The following is a 19,070-nucleotide window of genomic DNA, read 5'->3' as shown; positions in this document are numbered from 1 at the left end:
TTTATCCCTCAATAAACATCACTAGATTCAGCATCTTGTCATTATCATGTCACATTTTCTGGAAGCTTGCTGTGCATAAATTGGCTGTCACATTTCCTCCAATATAGCACTGATTACAATTCAAAATGTATTTCATTGGCTGTGAAGCACTTTCAGACCACCTGAAGTTGTGAAAGGCTCTATATAAATGCAGGTCTTGCATTTTTAAGTGCACAACTTTAAAGCGAAAATAATTTCAGCAATATGTTGCTTTTAAAATAATACGTGCTGCCGCCCTCAGGTGACGAAAGTGACACCCCTACGTTTGTAAACAGCTGGCAATCAGGGTGCAATTTGTCTTCCAGGTTGAGAGGGCGGGGGGTGGGGGGGGGGAGTGCTTTATCGCTTTAAGACCTTTGACCGGCGGAAGTACCAGTGGTTTCCGGTAAGATGGCGGCGCCCATGTCAGGCTGATTCCGCAGCAGGTGAAAGATGTGGGCTGGGTGGCGGCCGCCGCTTCTCCTCCTCCCCCTCCGCCTCCGCCTCCGGCCCGGCCTCTGGATCCCCGCCCGCGGCCGCAAGTCCCGCAACGACCCGCCGGCCAAGTCCAAGGCCGATCGGCTGCGGGTCCCCACCCCGGTGGAGCCGGCGGAGCTGCTGGTGGTGAAGGAGCGGTACCGGCAGTATGTGGCCATCATCGGGGCGCTCAGGTCAGAGCGGCGGGGGGGGAGCGGGTGGGGAGAGACATCCCTCAGTCATTAGTCAGGGAGGCATCCTGAATTCATCTGTCTCCACACCCTAGCCATGACTAAATTGGACTTTAGCAGATTGAGAGATCTCACAGAAACTTATAAAATTCTAACCAGGTTAGATTCAGGACAAAAAAAATGTTCCCAATGGTGGGGGAGTCCAAAACTAGGGGTCATAGTTTGAGAATAAGGGGTAAACCTTTCAGGACTGAGGTGAGAAGAAATTTCTTCTTCACCAAGAGGGCGGTGAACGCATGGAATTCACCACCACAGAACTGAGGCCAAGACATCTGATTTCAAGAATTAGATATAGCTTTTGGGGCTAAAGGGGTATGGGGGGGAAGGGGAAATCAGAATATTGAATTCGATGATCAGCCATGATCAAAATGATGGACGGAGCAGGGCGGAATGGCCTACTGTTTCACTGTTTTCCATGTTTCGCTGTCTCGGGTGCGTGAGGTCCTCGATTTTGCTGGATGCTCTTCCGAGATAGTGGGAAATGCGTATGGAGTCAGTGGATGCAAGGCTGGTTTGCGTGATAGACTGGGCTACGTTCACAACCCTTTGTTGTTGTTGCAATCTGGGTCAGAGTGGTCAGGGACAGGAGGGTGTGACTGAAGCTGAGGCAGGGAAAGGGAAAGCCTAGAATCATAGAACACTACAGTGCAGAGAGAGGCCCTTCGGCCCATCAAGTCTGCACCGAACACAATCCCACCCAGGCCCTGCCCCTATATCTCTACATTAATCCCTCTAACCCACACACCTCAGGATACCAAGGGGCAATTTTAGCATGGCCAATAAACCTAACCCACACATCTTTGGACTGTGGGAGGAAACCGGAGTACCTGGAGGAAACCCACGCAGACATGAGGAGAACATGCAAACTCCACACAGACAGTGATCCAAACCGGGAATCGAACCCAGGACCCTGGAGCTGTGAAGTAGCAGTGCTAACCACTGTGTGTACCGTGCTGCCCAGCAGAAAGCTTGAGTGTCAGGAGTGTCTTGAGGCAGGAGTGTCAGCGTCTGCAATTGTGCCAACAGATTTGAGGTTCTCAGCCTGCAAAGAGCGAGAGTCCAGATGGATTTGTTGCCCGCCCGGGTGTCAGGTTTCAAGATGTCTGCTGTGGGCTGGAGAGGAACTTGCAGTGGGAGGGGGAAGATCCTGTTGTCATGGTCTAGTTAGGTATCCAAGTCACAGATAAAACGAGGAAAGAGGTTTTGCAATGAGTTTGAAGGAGCTAGACACTAAATTAAACAACAGAATCTCCAAGGTTCTTATCTCTGTATTATTACCTCAGCTGTCTGCAAATTAACAGTACATAAAATTAGAGTGATGGGTTTTGATCTGTGAAGCATTATTGTCAGTACTGGGGAAAGTGGGGTCTGTACAGTTGGGTCGACTACATCTGAACCATGCTGGGACCAGTGTTCTTGCAATCTGTATGACTAAGGAAGTAAGAAAGGACTTTAAACTAAATAAAGGGGGAATTGGTTCTGGGGACAGAATATTAGGCTTTCAAAGCAAAAGGATATGGTAACGTTGCTTGCAGCTATTTAGGTAATGATACTTAGAGTGTGATAGGAAGAGACAGCATGTACGTACATAAATAGCTGCAAATAGGGTGAAAGGGGGAAAAGAAACACAAAATAAATGGTTCTTTACTTAAAGGTTCCCACATCTAATAATAATCTGTTTTTAACTGTTGAGGGAATGGGTTAACTTAGTTGGCTGGGTGGCTGGTTCATGACGCAGAGCACCGCAACAGAGCGGGTTCGGCTCTCACACCGGCTGAGGCTGTTCATTAAGGCCTGTCTTCTCAACCTTGCTCCTCATCTGACGTGTGGTGATGCTGCGGCTAAATCGCCACCAGTCAGCTCTCCCCCCATCAAATTGCCTATAATCATCTGGGATTATGGCGACCTACACTGGTTAAGGGATAAATGCTGGTCGGAAGCCACATGAACTCTTCTTTGAAATGTTGCTCTGGGATCTCTAGCAACCAACCCAAGAGGACAGGCATGTCTTTCAGTTTTGAATTTTAGCTCCAGCAGTGTGCCACTCCCTCTCTAAGTGCTAGATTTTCTACTCGGGCCTCTGGAGGGGGACCCAGTGGGACCCGGGGCCTCTGGAGAGGACCATGAATTCCTCCCCCCACCCACCCTCTGACTCAGAGGCAAGGATGCTGCCAACAGGACCACAGTTCTCTTTATATCGGGCAGTTAGAAACTGGCCATTTAGCTTTTGGGGTGGCATGGTGGAACAGCGGTTAAAGCTGCTGCCTCACAGCGCCAGGGACCCGGGTTCAATTCCCAGCTTGGGTCACTGTCTGTGTGGAGTCTGCACGTTCTCCCTGTGCCTGCGTGGGATTCCTCCCACAGTCCAAAGATGTGTGGGTTAGGTTGATTGGCCATGTTGAATTGACCCTAGTCTGCCGGACTAGCTAGGGTAAATATGTTGGGTTAGAGGAATAAGACCTGGGTGGAATTGTGGTTACTGCAGGCTTGATGGGCTGAATGGCCACTTCATGCACTGTAGAGATTCTATGATTCTATGCCTCAGTTTTGGCTTCAGCCCCTGCAACGTTGTGACGGGTTCCAGTTTGTAGCGCGAGCATCGCTGAGCAAATGAAAGACAACATCTGACTTTTTCTTTCCTTCCACCTCTCCAAACTGCAGGGCTGAGTTTAAGGAGGATATGTTGCGGAGGCGTTATGAACAGGAAGTGGGCTCGCTTGCAGAGGAACGAGCAAAGATACAAGCTGAAGAACATCAGAGGTTGATGGCTCTCAATAATCTGGAAAATGAAAGACTCCAAAAAATCCGGTAAGTCACACCTCCTTTAATGGCCAGATTCCAACATTATTTAAGCCCCTAGCTCCTCTCTTCATGGCCCTTAGCTCATCTTGTCTATGACACCTGCCTCCACTTCTCAATCCTACTAAACTACTAATGATCCAACTTCCCTTTCCATGCCCCATGTTAGCTGATATTGGAAATGATTCCCTCTTCTGGTGTCATCCCCCACTTCTGCTATCGTCATCACTCTTGGAGTCCCACAGTGCAGCAGGAAATCATTGCGCGCCACTGAGTCTGCACCGACCACAATCCAACCAAACCCTACTCCCCTAACCTCTCATATTTACCCTGCTAGTCCCCTGACACTATAGGGTAAGTTAGCATGGCCGATCACACTAACTTGCACATCTTTAGACTGTGGGAGGAAACCAGAGCACTCGGAGGAAACCCACACAGTCACGGGAAGAGTGTGCAAACTGCTCACTGTCTCCTGACGCCAGAAGTGAACTTGGGTCCCTGGCGCTGTGAAGCAGCAGTGCCTGCCACCATGGCGCCCCACTCAAAAAAAAAGTTCCTCAACCCAAGTCTTTGCATACTAAAAAGAAGCTTATTTATTAGTGTCACAAGTAGGCTTACATTAACACTGCAATGAAGTTACTGTGACAATCCCCTAGTCGCCACACTTGGGCGCCTGTTCGGGTACACAGAGAATTTAACATGGCCAATGCACCTAACCACATCTTTTGAACTGTGGGAGGAAACTGGAATGCTCGGAGGAAACCCACTCAGGCACAAGGATTATGTGCAGGCTGCAGACAGACAGTGACCCAAGCGGACTCGAACCTGGGTCCCTGGCGCTGTGAAGCAGCAGTGCTAACCACTGTGCCATGCTGCCCATCTTCAAACTCCCTTGCCTCCAAAGTCCTTAAGAATTTTTATTAATTCATGGGACATGGACGCCGTTGTCTAGGCAGCATTTATTGTCCATCCCTAATGTTGTCTCGCAATCATAACTTCTGGCTGTTCACCCTTCTCCTTCAGAATGTCCTGCAGCTGTTCAGTGATATCCTTTACCCTGGCACCAGGAAGACAGCATACCATCACAGCTGCTGAAACACCCATTTGTTTCCCTTACAATAGAATTCCTTGTCACGGTTGCTCTCCCACTATCTTTTTGATCCTGGCTCTTGTTGCATTTGCCCCTTTGAAACCACCTTGTGGGTGGCACAGTGGTTAGCACTGCTGCCCCACAGCGCCAGGACCCAGGTTCAATACCAGGCTTGGGTTGCTGTCTGTGTGGAGGCTGCACATTCTCCCTGTCTCTGTGTAGGTTTCCTCCGGGTGCTCCAGTTTCTTCCTCCAGTCTGAAAATCATACTGGTTATAAACATTGGCCATGCTAAATTCTCCCTCAGTGTAACCGAACAGGTGCCAGAATGTGGTCACTAGGGGATTTTCCACAGTAACTTCATTACGGTGTTAATGTAAACCTTACTTGTGACGAATAAATATTTTTTTTTTTAAAAACTTTGAAACAAAAACCCGAAAACAGAAAATCTGCCAGAGAGGGAGATGGACCAGGGGACTCTTGCAGTACCTGTCTAGTGCTTTAGCTTTGTCTGGTGGTCACCCATTCTCTTTCTGACTGTGCACTCTTTACCTACGGTGTGACCACCTCACTGTTCATGTTATCTACAAAGCTCTCATCCTTATGGATGCTCCACAGTAACTCCAGTCGCCACTCCAGCTCCGAAACATGTTTCGAGCAGGTGCAGCTGGAGACACTTCCTGCACAAGTGGATATTGGAAATGTCCCACGCTGCACAAGAGGAGCATTCCACATGGCCGAGCTGCCCTGCCACAACTTCAGCTTAAATTACTCCCTTCACTTTTACTGCGTCTACTTTAGGACATGTTCAAATTTTAAGTTTATTCATGACCATCACAGGTAGGCTTACATTAACACTGCAATGAGGTTACTGTGAAAATCCCCTAGTCGCCACACTCCGGTGCCTGTTTGGGTACACAGAGAGAATTTAGCCAATTCATTTAACCATACATCTTTCGGACTGAGAGGAAACCCACACAGATAAGGGCACAATGTACAGACTCCACACAAACAGTGACCCAAGCCCAGAACTGAACCCAGATATTAAGGAGTATAATATCAAGGGTAGGACTCTTAGCATTGTAGAGGAGCAAAAGGACCTTGGGGTCAGGATCCATAGGACTCTTAAATCAGCCTCGCAGGATGGAGGATGTGGTCAAGAAGGCATATGGTATACTAGCCTTCATTAATCGAGGGATTGAGTTTAGGAGTCGGAAGATAATGCTGCAACTTTATAAGAACCTTGTCACACCCCACTTGGAGTACTGTGCGCAGTTCTGGTCACCTCACTACAAGAAGGATGTGGAAGCTATTGAAAGGGTGCAGAGGAGATTTACAAGGATGTTGTCTGGATTGGGTGGCATGCCTCATGAGGATAGGTTGAGGGAGCTAGCTCTTTTCTCTCTGGCAAGACAAAGGTTGAGAGGCAACCTGGTAGAGGTATAGACAGGGTGGATTCTCGGAGGCTATTTCTCAGGGCTGAAATGGTCGCTACGAGAGGACACAGGTTTAGGGTGCTGGGGAGCAGGTACAGGGGAGATGTCAGGGGTAAGTTTTTCACTTGGAGGGTGGCGAGTGAGTGGAATCGGCTGCTGTCGGTGGTGGTGGAGGTGAACTCGTTGGGTCTTTTAAGAGACTTCTGGATGAGTACATGGGACTTAATGGGATTGAGAGTTATAGATAGGCCTAGTAGGTAAGGATATGATGGGCGCAACGTGTGGGCCGAAGGGCCTGTTTGTTCTGTAGTGTTCTATGTCCCTGGCACTGTGAGTCAGCAGTGCTAATCACTGTACTGTCCCCATGGAAATACTCACTAGACCCTGCTTACCCAGGCTGCTGCTCTTATTTCTGAGGAGGGAAAAGTATAAGTTGAGACATTTTGGAAGGAGTAATTTGATAAGGAAGTATTCAATGAATGATAGGACACCAGGAAGTTCTGTGGAACAAACGGACCTTGTTTTGTTTGTCCGCAGATCTCTAAAAGCGAAAGAGCATATTAGTAGGGTGGTGAAAGGGATACATGGGTCTTTTGTAATCTACGCCTTTATTAGTTGAGGCGTAGATTACAAAAACAAGGGAGTCATATTGGAGTTGTATAGATCTTTGGTGAGGCCACAGCTGGAGTACTGTGTACAGTTCTGGTCACCACATTATAGGAAGGATGTGATTGCACTGGAGGGGGTGCAAAGAAGATTCACCAGGATTCTGCCTGGGAGGGAACATTTAAGTTATAAAGAGAGGTTGGATGGGCTTGGGTTGTTTTCATTGGAGCAGAGAAGACTGAGGGGTGACCTGATAGAGTGTACAAGATTATGAGGGACATGGACAGAGCGAGTAAGGAGCAGCTGTTCCCCTTAGTTGAAGGGTCAGTCACAAGGAGACATAGGTTCAAGGTGAGGGGCAGGAAGCTTAGCGGGGAGTGAGGAAAAGCCTTTTTACCCAGAGGGTGGTGACAGTCTGGAATGCACTGCCTGGGAGGGTGGTGGAGGTGGGTTACCTCAGATCTTTTAAAAAAAAAAGCTGGGTGAGCACTTGGCACATCATAGCCTTCAGGGCTATGGGGCAAGTGCTGGCAGATGGGATTAGGTGGAAGTTTTCTGTGCTCTGTGATTCAATGAAAAGTAGCAAAGGAAAGGATCACATGGCTCCCTCCTCACTGAACCCCTTCAGTTACCAAACTCCAAGTGTCACATTCTGCTGCAGTCTAAAGGTGCATTCCAGTGCAGACAATGGCAGTGCTCTAACCTAGCTTTTACCCTGAACTGAATCTAGTCTCTGGAGTGCAGCTTCAGTCAGTTATCTAATTAACTAGTTGTCACTGCAAGCAGAGCCCGGTTTTAAAACTGGCTTAAAACTCTCCTTCTTGCAACCCAATGAGCACCTTTTAGCTCATTGCTAAACTAGGGGAAAAAAAACTGGACTTCGGGTTGAAATTAACCCTTAAATTTCCTCACCAAACTCCAACGTTCACACAGTCCAACGGTGCTGTCCACAATGGCAGCACTTCTTGGTGACTGGCTGGCCACTAGTTTTGCTGTTTCCCACAAGGGTTAACTCTTACCAGAAATATCTCATTGATCTTACAAACCTCCTAATAAGGTTAACCCTCGATGCGGCTGGTTGTATGAAATCCCACCATCATTTAGTGGCTGCTGTCCAAAGTATTTAAATGGCCACTTTAAGACAGCCCCGGGCAGTGAAAGGTGCTATACAAATGCAAAATCTTTTGCTTGTAGAACTGATGAGGGGGCCAACTCATTTTAATTAGTGCCTTTGTGTTGGGGTTGTGTGACAGAGAGGAGCGTCGCCAGCGAGAGGCAGAAGAGGAGCAGGAGCAGAAACGACTGGCAGCCATCTACAGAGCAAAGAAGAGGGATGAGTTCCTCAAGAAGAAGGAGCAGGAGGTGCTGCAGTTACAGGTGGGTGAGACAGACACTTCCCTCTTTAATTGTAAGACCACCAATCCATTTCTGGAAATTGTTTATTCTCTCTTCCACCTGAGGAGAGTGGAGAATGGAACCCTTCTTCCCATTACCATACAGTATCTGTGTCAAACACTCCCATGACAGGTACGGCACAGGAGTAGATGCAGAGTAAAACTCCCTCTGCTCTAATCAAACAAACACTTCCAAGGCAGGTACAACATGGGGTTAGACACAGAGTAAAGTTCCTTTTACACTATCCCCATCAAACGCTGTCAGGACAATATTATATTTTCACGGTTTGGATGTCCCTCAAACACTATCCCCACAGCTTTTAAGCGTGCTCCTGAGCAACCTTCATTTCTCACTCAACGATGCACTGTGACAAAGCTCCTGTAACACCCGAGGTTAGATACAGAGTAAAGTTCCTTCTACATTATAACATAAGAACATAACATAAGAACATAAGAAATAGGAGCAGGAGTAGGCCATCTAGCCCTTCGAGCCTGCCCCGCCATTCAATAAGATCATGGCTGATCTGTCGCGGCTCAGTTCCACACTCTTGCCCTCTCCCCATAACCCTTAATCCCCTCGCTTATCAAAAACCCATCAACCCGCATCTTAAAAACATTTAGCGAGGCAGCCTCCACCACTTCAACAGGCAGAGAATTCCAGAGATTCACCACCCTTTGAGTGAAGAAGCTCCTCCTCAACTCCGTTCTAAACCGCTTCCCCCCCCCCTTTATCTTGAGGCTGTGCCCCCTAGTCCTACTGTCCTTTCTGAGTGGGAAGAGTCTCTCCACCTCTATCCTATCCATCCCATTCATTATCTTATATGTCTCAATGAGATCTCCCCTCATTCTTCTAAACTCTAATGAGTACAAGCCTAGTTTATTCAGCCTCTCCTCATAGCTCAAGCCCCTCAACTCCGGTATCAGCCTAGTAAACCTCCTCTGCACTCCCTCCAAGGCCAAAATATCCTTGCGTAAGTGCATCAAACCCTCTCAGCACAGGTACAGCATAGGGTTAGATACAGAGTGAAGCTCCCTCTGCTCTATCCCCATCAAACACTCCCAAGGCAGGTACAACATGGGGTTAGATACAGAGTAAAGACTTCTCTACACTGTCTCCATCAAACACTCCCGGGACAGGTATAGCACAGGGTTAAATTCAGAGTAAAGCTCCCTCTACGCTGTCTCCATCAAACATTCCCAAGACAGGTATAGCACAGGGTTAGATACAGAGTAAAGCTCCCTCTACTTTATCAAACAGTCCCAAGACAGTACAGCACAGGGTTAGATACAGTCAAGCTCCCCCTACACTGTCCCATCAAACTCTCCCAGAGCAGGTGCAACAAAGATTAGATACAGAGTAAAGATCCCTCTACACTGAGCCGTCAAATTCTCTGAGGTCAGATGCAGCGTGAGTTAGATGTCGAGTTAGGATTCCTTCTACTCCACAAGTAGTGTCAAATTGCCATTTGCCAAATCAGAAATTATCCCACTCCATTTTCTATTTGGATTGTCTGAGCTTGATCCTGTTCCCAATTCTGATGTACACTGGACTTTTACTCACCAGAATTTGCACTGACACCTATGTCAGACTCCTGTTTATTGACTCCAGCTCAGCCTTCAACACCATTATTCCGATGAAACTCATCTCCAAACTCCGTGTCCTGGGCCTCAGCTACTCCCTCCACTACTGGATCCTGAACTTCCTAACTCTCAGACCACAATCAGTAAGGATAGGCAACAACCCCTCCTCCATAATCATTCTCAACACCAGTGCCCCACAAAGCTGTGTTCTCAGCCCCCTACTATACCTCTTGTACGCTATGTGTATATGACTGTGTTGCCAAATTTCCCTTTACTTGATTTTCAAATTTGTGGATGACACCATCAGAGTGGGTCGGATCTCAAAGAATGGCGAGACAGAGTACAGGAATGAGATAGAGAATCTGGTGAACTGGTGGAGCAACAATAATCTCTCCCTCAATGTCAACAAAATGAAGGGAATTGTCATCGACTTCAGAAGCATAAAGGAGAACATGCCCTTGTCCACCTCTAATGGGGATGAAGTAGAAAGGATTGAGAGCTTCAAGGCTTTAGGTGTTCATATCACCAACAACCTGTTCTGGTCCTCGCATGCCAACACTGTAGTTAAGAAAGCCCACCAACTTTCGCAGAAGACTGAAGAAATTTGGCATGACAGCTGCAACTTTCACCAACTTTTACAGATGCACTATAGAAAGCACTCTTTCTGGTTGTATCCCAACTTGGTATGGCTCCTGCTCTGCCCAAGACCGCAGGAAACTACAAAAGGTCGTGAATGAAACCCAATCCATCACGCAAACCAGCCTCTCATCCATTGACTCTGTCTACACTTCCCACTGCCTTGGCAAAGCAGCCAGCATAATTAAGGACCCACGCACCCCAAACATTCTCTCTCCTACCCCCTTCTGTCAGGAAAATGATACAAAAGTCTGAGATCATGTACCAACCGACTCGAGAACAGCTTCCTCCCTGCTGCTGTCAGACTTTTGAATGGACCTACTTTGCACTAAGTTGATCTTTCTCTACACCTTAGCTATGAGTTTAACACTACATTCTGCACTCTCCAGTTTCCTCCTCTATGAACTGTATGCTTTGTCTTTAAGGTGTGCAAGATACAATACTTTTCACTATATGTTAACATATGTGACAATAAATCAAATTAAACAAAACTACTTTGCCAAATAGCCCAGGATGGAAGAAGTTCCCTATTGTTCTTGGTTCTGTTTTGCAGCACTATTAATGTAACAATCTTAGATTATATTGCACCTTCAACATAATTAAGCCTTGCAAGTCACTTCACAAGAATATAATCAAACAACCAATGAGACTGCACCAAAAACTGAGTCATTGAAACATAGAACATAGAACATTACAGCGCAGAACAGGCCCTTCGGCCCACGATGTTGCGCCGACCAGTTACAAAAACAATGACCCACTAGCCTATACCAATCCCTTTTCGTCCATAAACAAGTGATCAAATGACGGGCAAGTCTTAAAGAAAGCCTCAAAGAGAGAGAGGTGGAGGAGGAAGAGAGATTTTGGGAGGAATTCTCAAGCTTGGGGTCCAGAGAGTTGAGCCAATGGTTACCAATCATAAGCCAGAGGGTATGGAGGAAAAATAAAGTTTATTTATCAATTAGTTACAAGGAAGGCTTACATTGACACTGTAGTGAAGTTACTGCCACATTCTGATATCTGTTTGGGTCAATACAGCTAGCCAGCACATCTTTCAGAATGTGGGAGGAAACCAGAACACCCAGAGGTAGATATGGGGAGAACATGCAAACTCCGCACATTCAGTGACCCAAGCTGGGATTTGAACCTGGGTCCCTGGTGCTGTGAAGCAGCAGTGCTAATCACTGTGCCATCCAAGGCCCTTGAGGAGCAAGGTACCAGAATTGGAGGAACGCAGAGTCTATGGAGGAATATCACGAATCTAGCAGAGCTACTATAGACAGTGCTGTGCCCAGATCGCCCCTACCAGTCTTGTGTAGTGAGGGTGGGTGTCGTGGGAAACATCAACTGGGAGGGGATTATATCTCTGCGCACTTTGACACTGACCAATAGGCACTTACTCGGCTGTAGTTGGCATTTTGTAAATTTGTGACAGACAGAACCACTCCTGCAACTGCTCTCATTGTCCTGGAAGGGGGTGGAATCCCAGCAATGATTCAGGTAAGTGACAACCTTTAGACAGAAGAATGGACCGTTCAGCACCAATTTGTGATGCTATTGAGGCCAGGTATTGTCCAGCTCACTAAACAGCGGGGATAGGGCCTGGGTGGGATTGTTGTCGGTGCAGGTTGGATGGGCCAAAGGGCCTCCTTTGCACTTGTGGATTCTGTGACAAGAGACATAGTGAGCTGGTGAGTGAAAGGTGAGGTTTGGTGGATATTAAAAGAATAACACGGCATTAAATTTGGCCAAAGTTTATCTCAAACTGATTTCAGTAAAACACAGACAGTTTAGTGATGTGGAACATCCTGACGTTGTGAAAGGTGCTATGTAAGTGCAAGTTGATCCGCTTGAGCGAGCTGGCCTTGTTCATCCTCTCTCAATTCCTTTTTAACGTACAGGAGGCGGTGAAGAACTTCATCACGCCAGAGAATTTGGATCAAAGGATAGAGGAAGCTCTGGACAACCCGAAGAATTATAACTTTGCCATCGACAAGGAGGGCAGGTTTGTGAAGAGGACCGTGAAGCAGTAGCACCAGTGTGCAGCTGGGTAGCCGACTCATCAGAATCCCTGGTACTGCCATATCCACTCCCCCTGAGCAAGAGCTCAGTGACCTGTGAGGTTGGGCCGGGGGAGTTGGCATAAGCCTTTGGACAGTAACAAACTATCAATGAGTTGGCCAGCGCCTGCTTCTTGTAATTTACTTTGGCATATCTGAGGCGGCAGAGCCCCTATCACTCGGCAATGGAGCAAGAGTGGACATCTTCAGAGGAACAGGGGTGTTATTTGGTGATGACAGGTTGGAGAGAGGACAGACGGTGACCTCGTGCCTTTTTCAAAGAGCAAGGTGCTGTGTCGTAAATTGGACTTCCCCGTTGTGTACTGTTTCGTAAACCCTGTCTTCAGGGTGCATATCACTAAATATCTTCAAGACATAAAGTCAATAAATTCATCATAATTTTTCTGAGTGTTGTGTTCTGCCTTATGACATCATAATGGGTGAAGTCTAAATAAATAGACTTTAATAAGGCTGCTGTTAAATTGCATCAATAAATCTGTGGTCAAGGTTTACCTTGAGTCAATAAATATTACATCAGGGGTTACATTCTATTATCTATAATAAGGAAAGAGGGCACATTAAAAACCGTGGGTGCATTCTGATAAATGCAATAGGGAAAGTCTTGTATGCATAAATAAATATGAAGGCTGGGGTGAACTGTGTTGCAAATGGAAGGGTTTCCATTGAGTATGTCATTGCAGTGGGAGATGGTGGCAGCACAGTGCTTAGCACTGCTGCCTCAGAATTTTAAGGCCCAGGTTCGATTCCCGACTTGGGTCACTGTCTGTGGAGTCTACAGGTTCTCCCTGTATCTCTGTGGGTTTCCTCTGGGTGCTCTGGTTTTTCCTCTCAGCCTGAAAGACGTGCTGGTTAGACGAATTGGCCATGATAAATTCGACCTCAGTCTACCCCGAACAGCTGCCAGAGTGTGGTGACTAGGGGATTTTCACAGTAACTTCATTGCGGTGTTAATGTAAGCATTCTTGTAACACTAATCAGTAAAACTTTAAACTCATGTTGCCATCACAGCCAAGATCCAAAAGGTTGACCGGAGGTGGAGTGCAAAGTGAGGCTGGCCTAATAAAGACAAGGGGAGGAATATGGAAGGGGGGGATTGGCGGAGGGCAAGGGCTCATGATAGCAAGCAGAGGGACAAGGAGGTGGATGAAGACATTGAACAATGGAAGGTAGAGAGAAGACCAAGTGGAGGGGAATTGGACTCCAACAAAGCTGCATGTAAAGGCCACAAACAAGGGGGCTGAAAGGATATCACGTTGTTTACTGGAAAAGGATGACTGTATATCCATATATGTTTACTGGAAGAGACTAAAATCTTTACAGTACGCAAGGAGGCCATTCGGCCCCTCAAGTCTGCATCGACCACAATCCCGTCCAGTCCCCACTCCTGTAACTCTACACATTTACCCTGCCAATCCCCCTGTCACTAAGATCAATTTAGCATAGCCAATCAATGTAACCCGCACATCTTTTGGGCGGGAACCGGAGCACCTGGAGGAAACCCATACAGACACGAGGAGAATGTGCAGACTCCATACAGACAGTGAACTAAGCCATGAATTGAATCCAAGTCCCTGGAGCTGTGAGGCAGCAGTGCTAACCACTGTGCCACCCGGCAAGAAGGTGTTGCAAAGACTCTGTATGCAGTGGGCGGAGATCCGGATGAGGCATGGGCACCTTGGAGGCGATAGGCTCAGAGGTGTGGGGGAGGGGGTTGGAGGAAAGGACTCGTTGAGGCTGCTCGCCTTATACCCCGGTTTGCTGACAGCCTGTATGATCTGGTGAAGACAGGAGGGCTGGAGAGGGTGAAGTGTGTGTACAGGATTGCTGTTTAAATATGGCACCAGGAATTCCAAGGCTGTCAGATGACGGCAGGTGGATAGACGATCGGCTGCCAGCCCACTGGGAGATTCAGAAGGACAGCACTGTGCATAATTAATGAGATAATTAAGAATTGGGGAGGCAATGGTCGTTATACAATTAACCCAGAATCTCAGCACATATTCTGGGGACTCGGATTGGAATCCGAAATTCGACTTCAATAAAAAAACTGGAATTAATCTGATGACCATGAAATCATTGTCGGTTGTCAGGAAAACCTATCTGGTTCACGAATGTCCTTTAGGGGAGGAAATCTGCCGTCCTTAACCAGTCTGGCCCACATGTGACTCCAGAGCCACAGCAATGTGGTTGACCTCCAACTGCTCTCGGCCAATTAGGAATGGGCAATAAATGCTGGCCAGCTAATGATGCCCATGTCCCACAAATGAATTAAAAAAAAGCTTCCAAGCGCAGGATCTGGCATGGGATCTCGCCATTCCGGTCAGCGGGAAAGGCGCTGCCAGAACTATTCACCACTGCCCCATGCTTAATTCACCAGTGTTCAGTGTTTCATAGGAACCCTACAGTACAGAAAGAGGCCATTCGGCCCATCGCGTCTGCACTGACCACAGTCCCACCCAAGCCCCACACCCCGTATCCATAAATATTTTACCCACTAATCCTCTAACCTATGTTTCCTTAAGACTTATCATAACCTTGCTTTTGTACTCTCTGAGGTGAAGTTTTCTTGGGATGTGTTTGAGAAACATCAAATAACCAGGGATTTAACACACTGATAAAACTACTGGCACTGAGTGAAATGACTCCAGATCAGACCTACAGACAAACAAGGGTACTTTCTGCATAAAGACACATACACTTACATAAGAGATTTAAACAAGTAAAAGATTTGAATAAGTACTTCTGATTTTAAAATGTATTTTGGATTTTAAAATGTATTTCAGGTGTATTTTTAAAACGGTCTGTACACTTAAATCAAAAGTAGGCTGCTCCAAGTTCACGATGGGATGGAGACTCAGTGAGACGAACCACATTGTTATCAGCATAAGTCATAGAGTCGCAGAGGTTTATGGCATTGAAACAGGCCCTTCGGCCCAACTTGTCCATGCATTTTTTTTAACCACTAAGCTTGTTCCAATTGCCTGCGATCAGCCCAGATCCCTCTACCCGTCTTATCCATGTAACTGCCTAAATGCTTTTTAAAAGACAATATTGTACCTCCTCTACTACTGTCTCTGGCAGCTTGTTCCAGACACCCACCACCCTCTCCATGAAAAAACTGCCGCTCTAGACCCTTTTGCATCACTCCCCTCTCACCTTAAACCAAAGTGGGGGGGGGGGGGGGGGGTGCAGTTTAGAACAGAGTTGAGGAGGAACTTCTTCACTCAAAGGGTGGTGAATCTCTGGAATTCTCTGCCCGTTGAAGTGGTGGAGGCTACCTCACTAAATATATTTAAGACGCGGGTAGATAGGTTTTTGGTAGGCAAGGGGATTAAGGGTTATGGGGAGAAAGCGGGAAAGTGGAACTGAGCCACTTCAGATCAGCCATGATCTTATTGAATGGCGGGGCAGGCTCGAAGGGCTAGATGGCCTACTCCTGCTCCTATTTCTTATGTTCTTAAAGCCCTCTAGTTTTAGACTCCCCTACCTGCAGAGGGAGGCTATTCTACTCTGCAACACGTCCACCCTGGCCCTATCTCTGTAACCCCACGTATTTGCCCTGCTAATCCCTCTGACACCAAGAGACAATTTGGTATGGCCAGTGAATCTAATGTGCAGATCTTTGGAGGCTGTAAGGAAAGCAGAGCATCCAGAGGAAACCCAGGCAGACACAGGGAGAATGTGCAAACTCCACACAGACAGTGACCCAAGGTCGGAATTGAACCTGGGTCCCTGGCGCGCTGTGAAGCCACCATGCTGCCCACGATGGACAGTATGGGTTTCCAAAGCCACAGTATGAATTGAGCTTGTACTGAGAAGACAGTGCTTCTCAGATGTGGGAATATCAACTGTCTGACTCAACGATTGACGTAATACATGTTACTAATACATGTGACAATAATAAATTAAATCAAATCAAAAATCAAAGCGAGTTGGTGAGAACAGTACCTTTGAACTTTATAGCTAAGAATCAGGGGTTGCTAAGCAACAAGGGGTAGAAGCATCTAGATTCTACAGACCATGAAATGATTTCAGATGTAATTGGCTAAGGTATATGACATCTGTTAATAATGATTGATTTTTATTAATGATGACTGGTTTATAACTACAGGAAAGCAGGAAAAATGAATGTTAGAAATGTATAATTGTTTTGTCAGATGTATTATAGCCTCAGAGCGGTATTGGAAAGCTCGGGGGCTTCTTACCAGAAAGGTGTTGGACTGTCCATGCTATCTCTCCCAGTGATCATTGGTCAAATAAAGCTACATTTTTAACCAGGACACTGACTTTGCGATGTTGTGCCTAGCCGCACAGTCTGTTTTTAACCCTTATAAACCGTTCTATACGGACAAAACATACTGTTCATAGAGAAGGAAACAAGACAGTGCAGAATGTAGTGTTGCAGTCATAGCTAGGCTGCAGAGAAAGATCAACTCAATGCAAGGTAAGTCCATTCAAAAGTCTGACAGCAGCTGGGAAGAAGCTGTTCTTGAGTCAGTTGGTACGTGACCTTAAACTTTTGTATCGTCTCCCGATGGAAGAAGGTGGAAGAGAGAATCCCAGCCTCTTTTTATAAAGCCCAGGATCCCATATGTAATTTTAACCATTGTCTGAACATGCCATGGTCTGTGCACATACACCCGCAGCTCTCTGTGTTCACGCATCCTCTTCAGAATAGTGCCCTTTACTTAATGTTGCCTCTCCTCATCCTTCCTACCAAAATGCATCACTTGACAACATTACATTTCATCTGCCACGTGTCCACCCATTCTATCCATGTCCTTTTGATTATCCCCTTCCCAGTTCCTGACATGCGAATTTTGAAAATGTGCTCTGAATACCCAATTCTAAGTCATTAAGATACCAAGAAAAGTAGTTCTTCTAATACCGACCGATGGAAAACATCACTATGTGTATTCTTCATTTTGATTAACAACTATTAACCATTGGTCTGTGTCTTGTTACTTAACTAATATTGTACATCTGCTGCTGCTGTCTCTTTTATTTCATGAATTTCATCTTTGATGGCAAGCTTAACTTGCGGCAACTCATCAAATGCCTTGTGGAAGTCCATATATGCCACACCAACCACATTACACTCATCAATGAAATCAATCAAGTTACACATGATTTTCCTTAATTACTCTATACCTGCCCAAATGACTGTTAACTTGGTGCTGGATCATTATTTTAAAAGCTTACCCACTACCAAGTTAAACTTACTAGGCTGGAATTATTTTTTTCAACAAAGGATGCAACATTTGCAGATTTCCAATCTCCTGGTACCGTCCCTGTATCCGAGGAAGATGGGAAGAATACAGTCCACAATATCTCCACAATTTCCATCATTAATTCCCTCAGAATCCTCTAATACATGCCATCAGGTTGTTATGACTCATTAAATACAGAGCCTTTCTAATACCTTCTCTTTATCAATATTTAGTTCTTCCTAAAATTAAATTATCACTTCACTCTTTAGCAGCATATTCTTCCTTGGTAATGACAGATGCAAAGAATGAATCTTGTGCCCCAGTGCTGTTTTGCTTCCGTGCCTTTATAGTCCTTTGTTGACCCCACCACATTTATTGCCCTTTCATTACTTATGTGCCTGTAGAAGACTTCTAGTTCCCTTTTATGTTAGCTGCCAATATCTTCACATACTCTCTCTTTGCCTTTCATATTTACAGTTTCACTTCCCCTTGGAACATTCTACTTTCAGTCTGAATCTCACTTATATCATTGTGAAAACCCTCCACAAAGTCCATAGGGAATCACTAATTGATCCCTCTGTGGGGTTTATTGAGTTTACGCTCCCCTGGTAACAGGCATTACCTAAGCCTTTTATGAGGCAGATCCAAGACTGGGCCTGCTGAACTGCATTCCCAGACAGAGACTAGCTTGTGTATTTGCTTTGATTTATTATTGTCACATGTATTAGTGTACTGTGAAAAGTATTGTTTCTTGTACGCTATACAGGCAAAGCATGCTGTTCATAGAGAAGGAAAGGAGAGGGAGCAAATTGTAGTGATGGAGTCATAGCTAGGGTGTAGAGAAAGATCAGTTTAATGCAAGATAAGTCCATTCAAAAACCTGTTGGCAACAGGGAAGAAGTTGTTCTTGAGTCGGTTGGTACATGACCTCTGACTTTTGTATCTTTTTCCTGATGGAAGAAGGTGGAAGAGAGAATGTTCAGGGTATGCGGGATCCTTAATTATGTTACGAGATAGAGAATCTGGTGAACTTGTAGAACAACAATAAACTCTCCCTCAATGTCAACAGAACAAAGGAAAATTGTCATTGACTTCAGAAGGTGAAAAGGAGAACATGCCCCTGTCTACTTAAATGGGGATGAAGTATAAAGGGTTGAGAGCTTCAAGTTTTTAATGTTCAGATCACCAACAACCTGTCCTGGTCCCCCACGCTGACACTATAGCTAAGAAAGCCCATCAACACCTCTGCTCTCTCAGAAGAGTAAGGAAATTTGGCATGTCAGCTACGACTCTCACCAATGTTTACAGATGCACCATAGAAAGCATTCTTTCTGGTTGTATCATAGTTTGGTATGGCTCCTGCTCTGCCCAAGACTGCAAGGAACTACAAAAAGTCATGAGTGTAACCCAATTCATCACGCTGAGGCAGTGGGAATTGTAGACAGTCAATGGATAGGAAGCTGGTTTGTGTGATGAATTGGGTTACACTCATGAC

At 46.1% G+C, this 19,070-nt stretch overlaps 1 protein-coding gene across 1 annotated transcript; it reads left to right on the top strand.

Annotated features, from left to right (window-relative positions):
• Positions 1 to 457: 457 nt before the first annotated feature.
• mrps26 (mitochondrial ribosomal protein S26) lies at positions 458 to 12,747 on the top strand. The gene is made up of 4 exons (XM_080196967.1): positions 458 to 689; positions 3,408 to 3,554; positions 7,930 to 8,053; positions 12,186 to 12,747. The coding sequence occupies exons 1-4, from the start codon at positions 472 to 474 to the stop codon at positions 12,315 to 12,317; spliced, it is 621 nt and encodes a 206-aa protein (XP_080053093.1). The 5' UTR covers positions 458 to 471; the 3' UTR covers positions 12,318 to 12,747.
• Positions 12,748 to 19,070: the final 6,323 nt, after the last annotated feature.

The sequence above is a fragment of the Carcharhinus amblyrhynchos genome, chromosome 1 (genome assembly GCF_965287045.1).
Source record: "Carcharhinus amblyrhynchos chromosome 1, sCarAmb.v2.hapA, whole genome shotgun sequence".
Lineage (NCBI taxonomy): Eukaryota > Metazoa > Chordata > Chondrichthyes > Carcharhiniformes > Carcharhinidae > Carcharhinus > Carcharhinus amblyrhynchos.
The sequence above is the reverse complement of the archived record's forward strand: the minus strand, read 5'-3'. Positions and strand labels throughout refer to the sequence as shown.

Coding starts and splice junctions, on each gene's coding strand:
- mrps26 (XM_080196967.1), top strand. CDS start 472: ATGTGGGCTGGGTGGCGGCCGCCGCTTCTCCTCCTCCCCCTCCGCCTC. Junction 690..3,407: donor GCCATCATCGGGGCGCTCAG/GTCAGAGCGGCG, acceptor TCCAAACTGCAG/GGCTGAGTTTAAGGAGGATA. Junction 8,054..12,185: donor AGGAGGTGCTGCAGTTACAG/GTGGGTGAGACA, acceptor TTTAACGTACAG/GAGGCGGTGAAGAACTTCAT.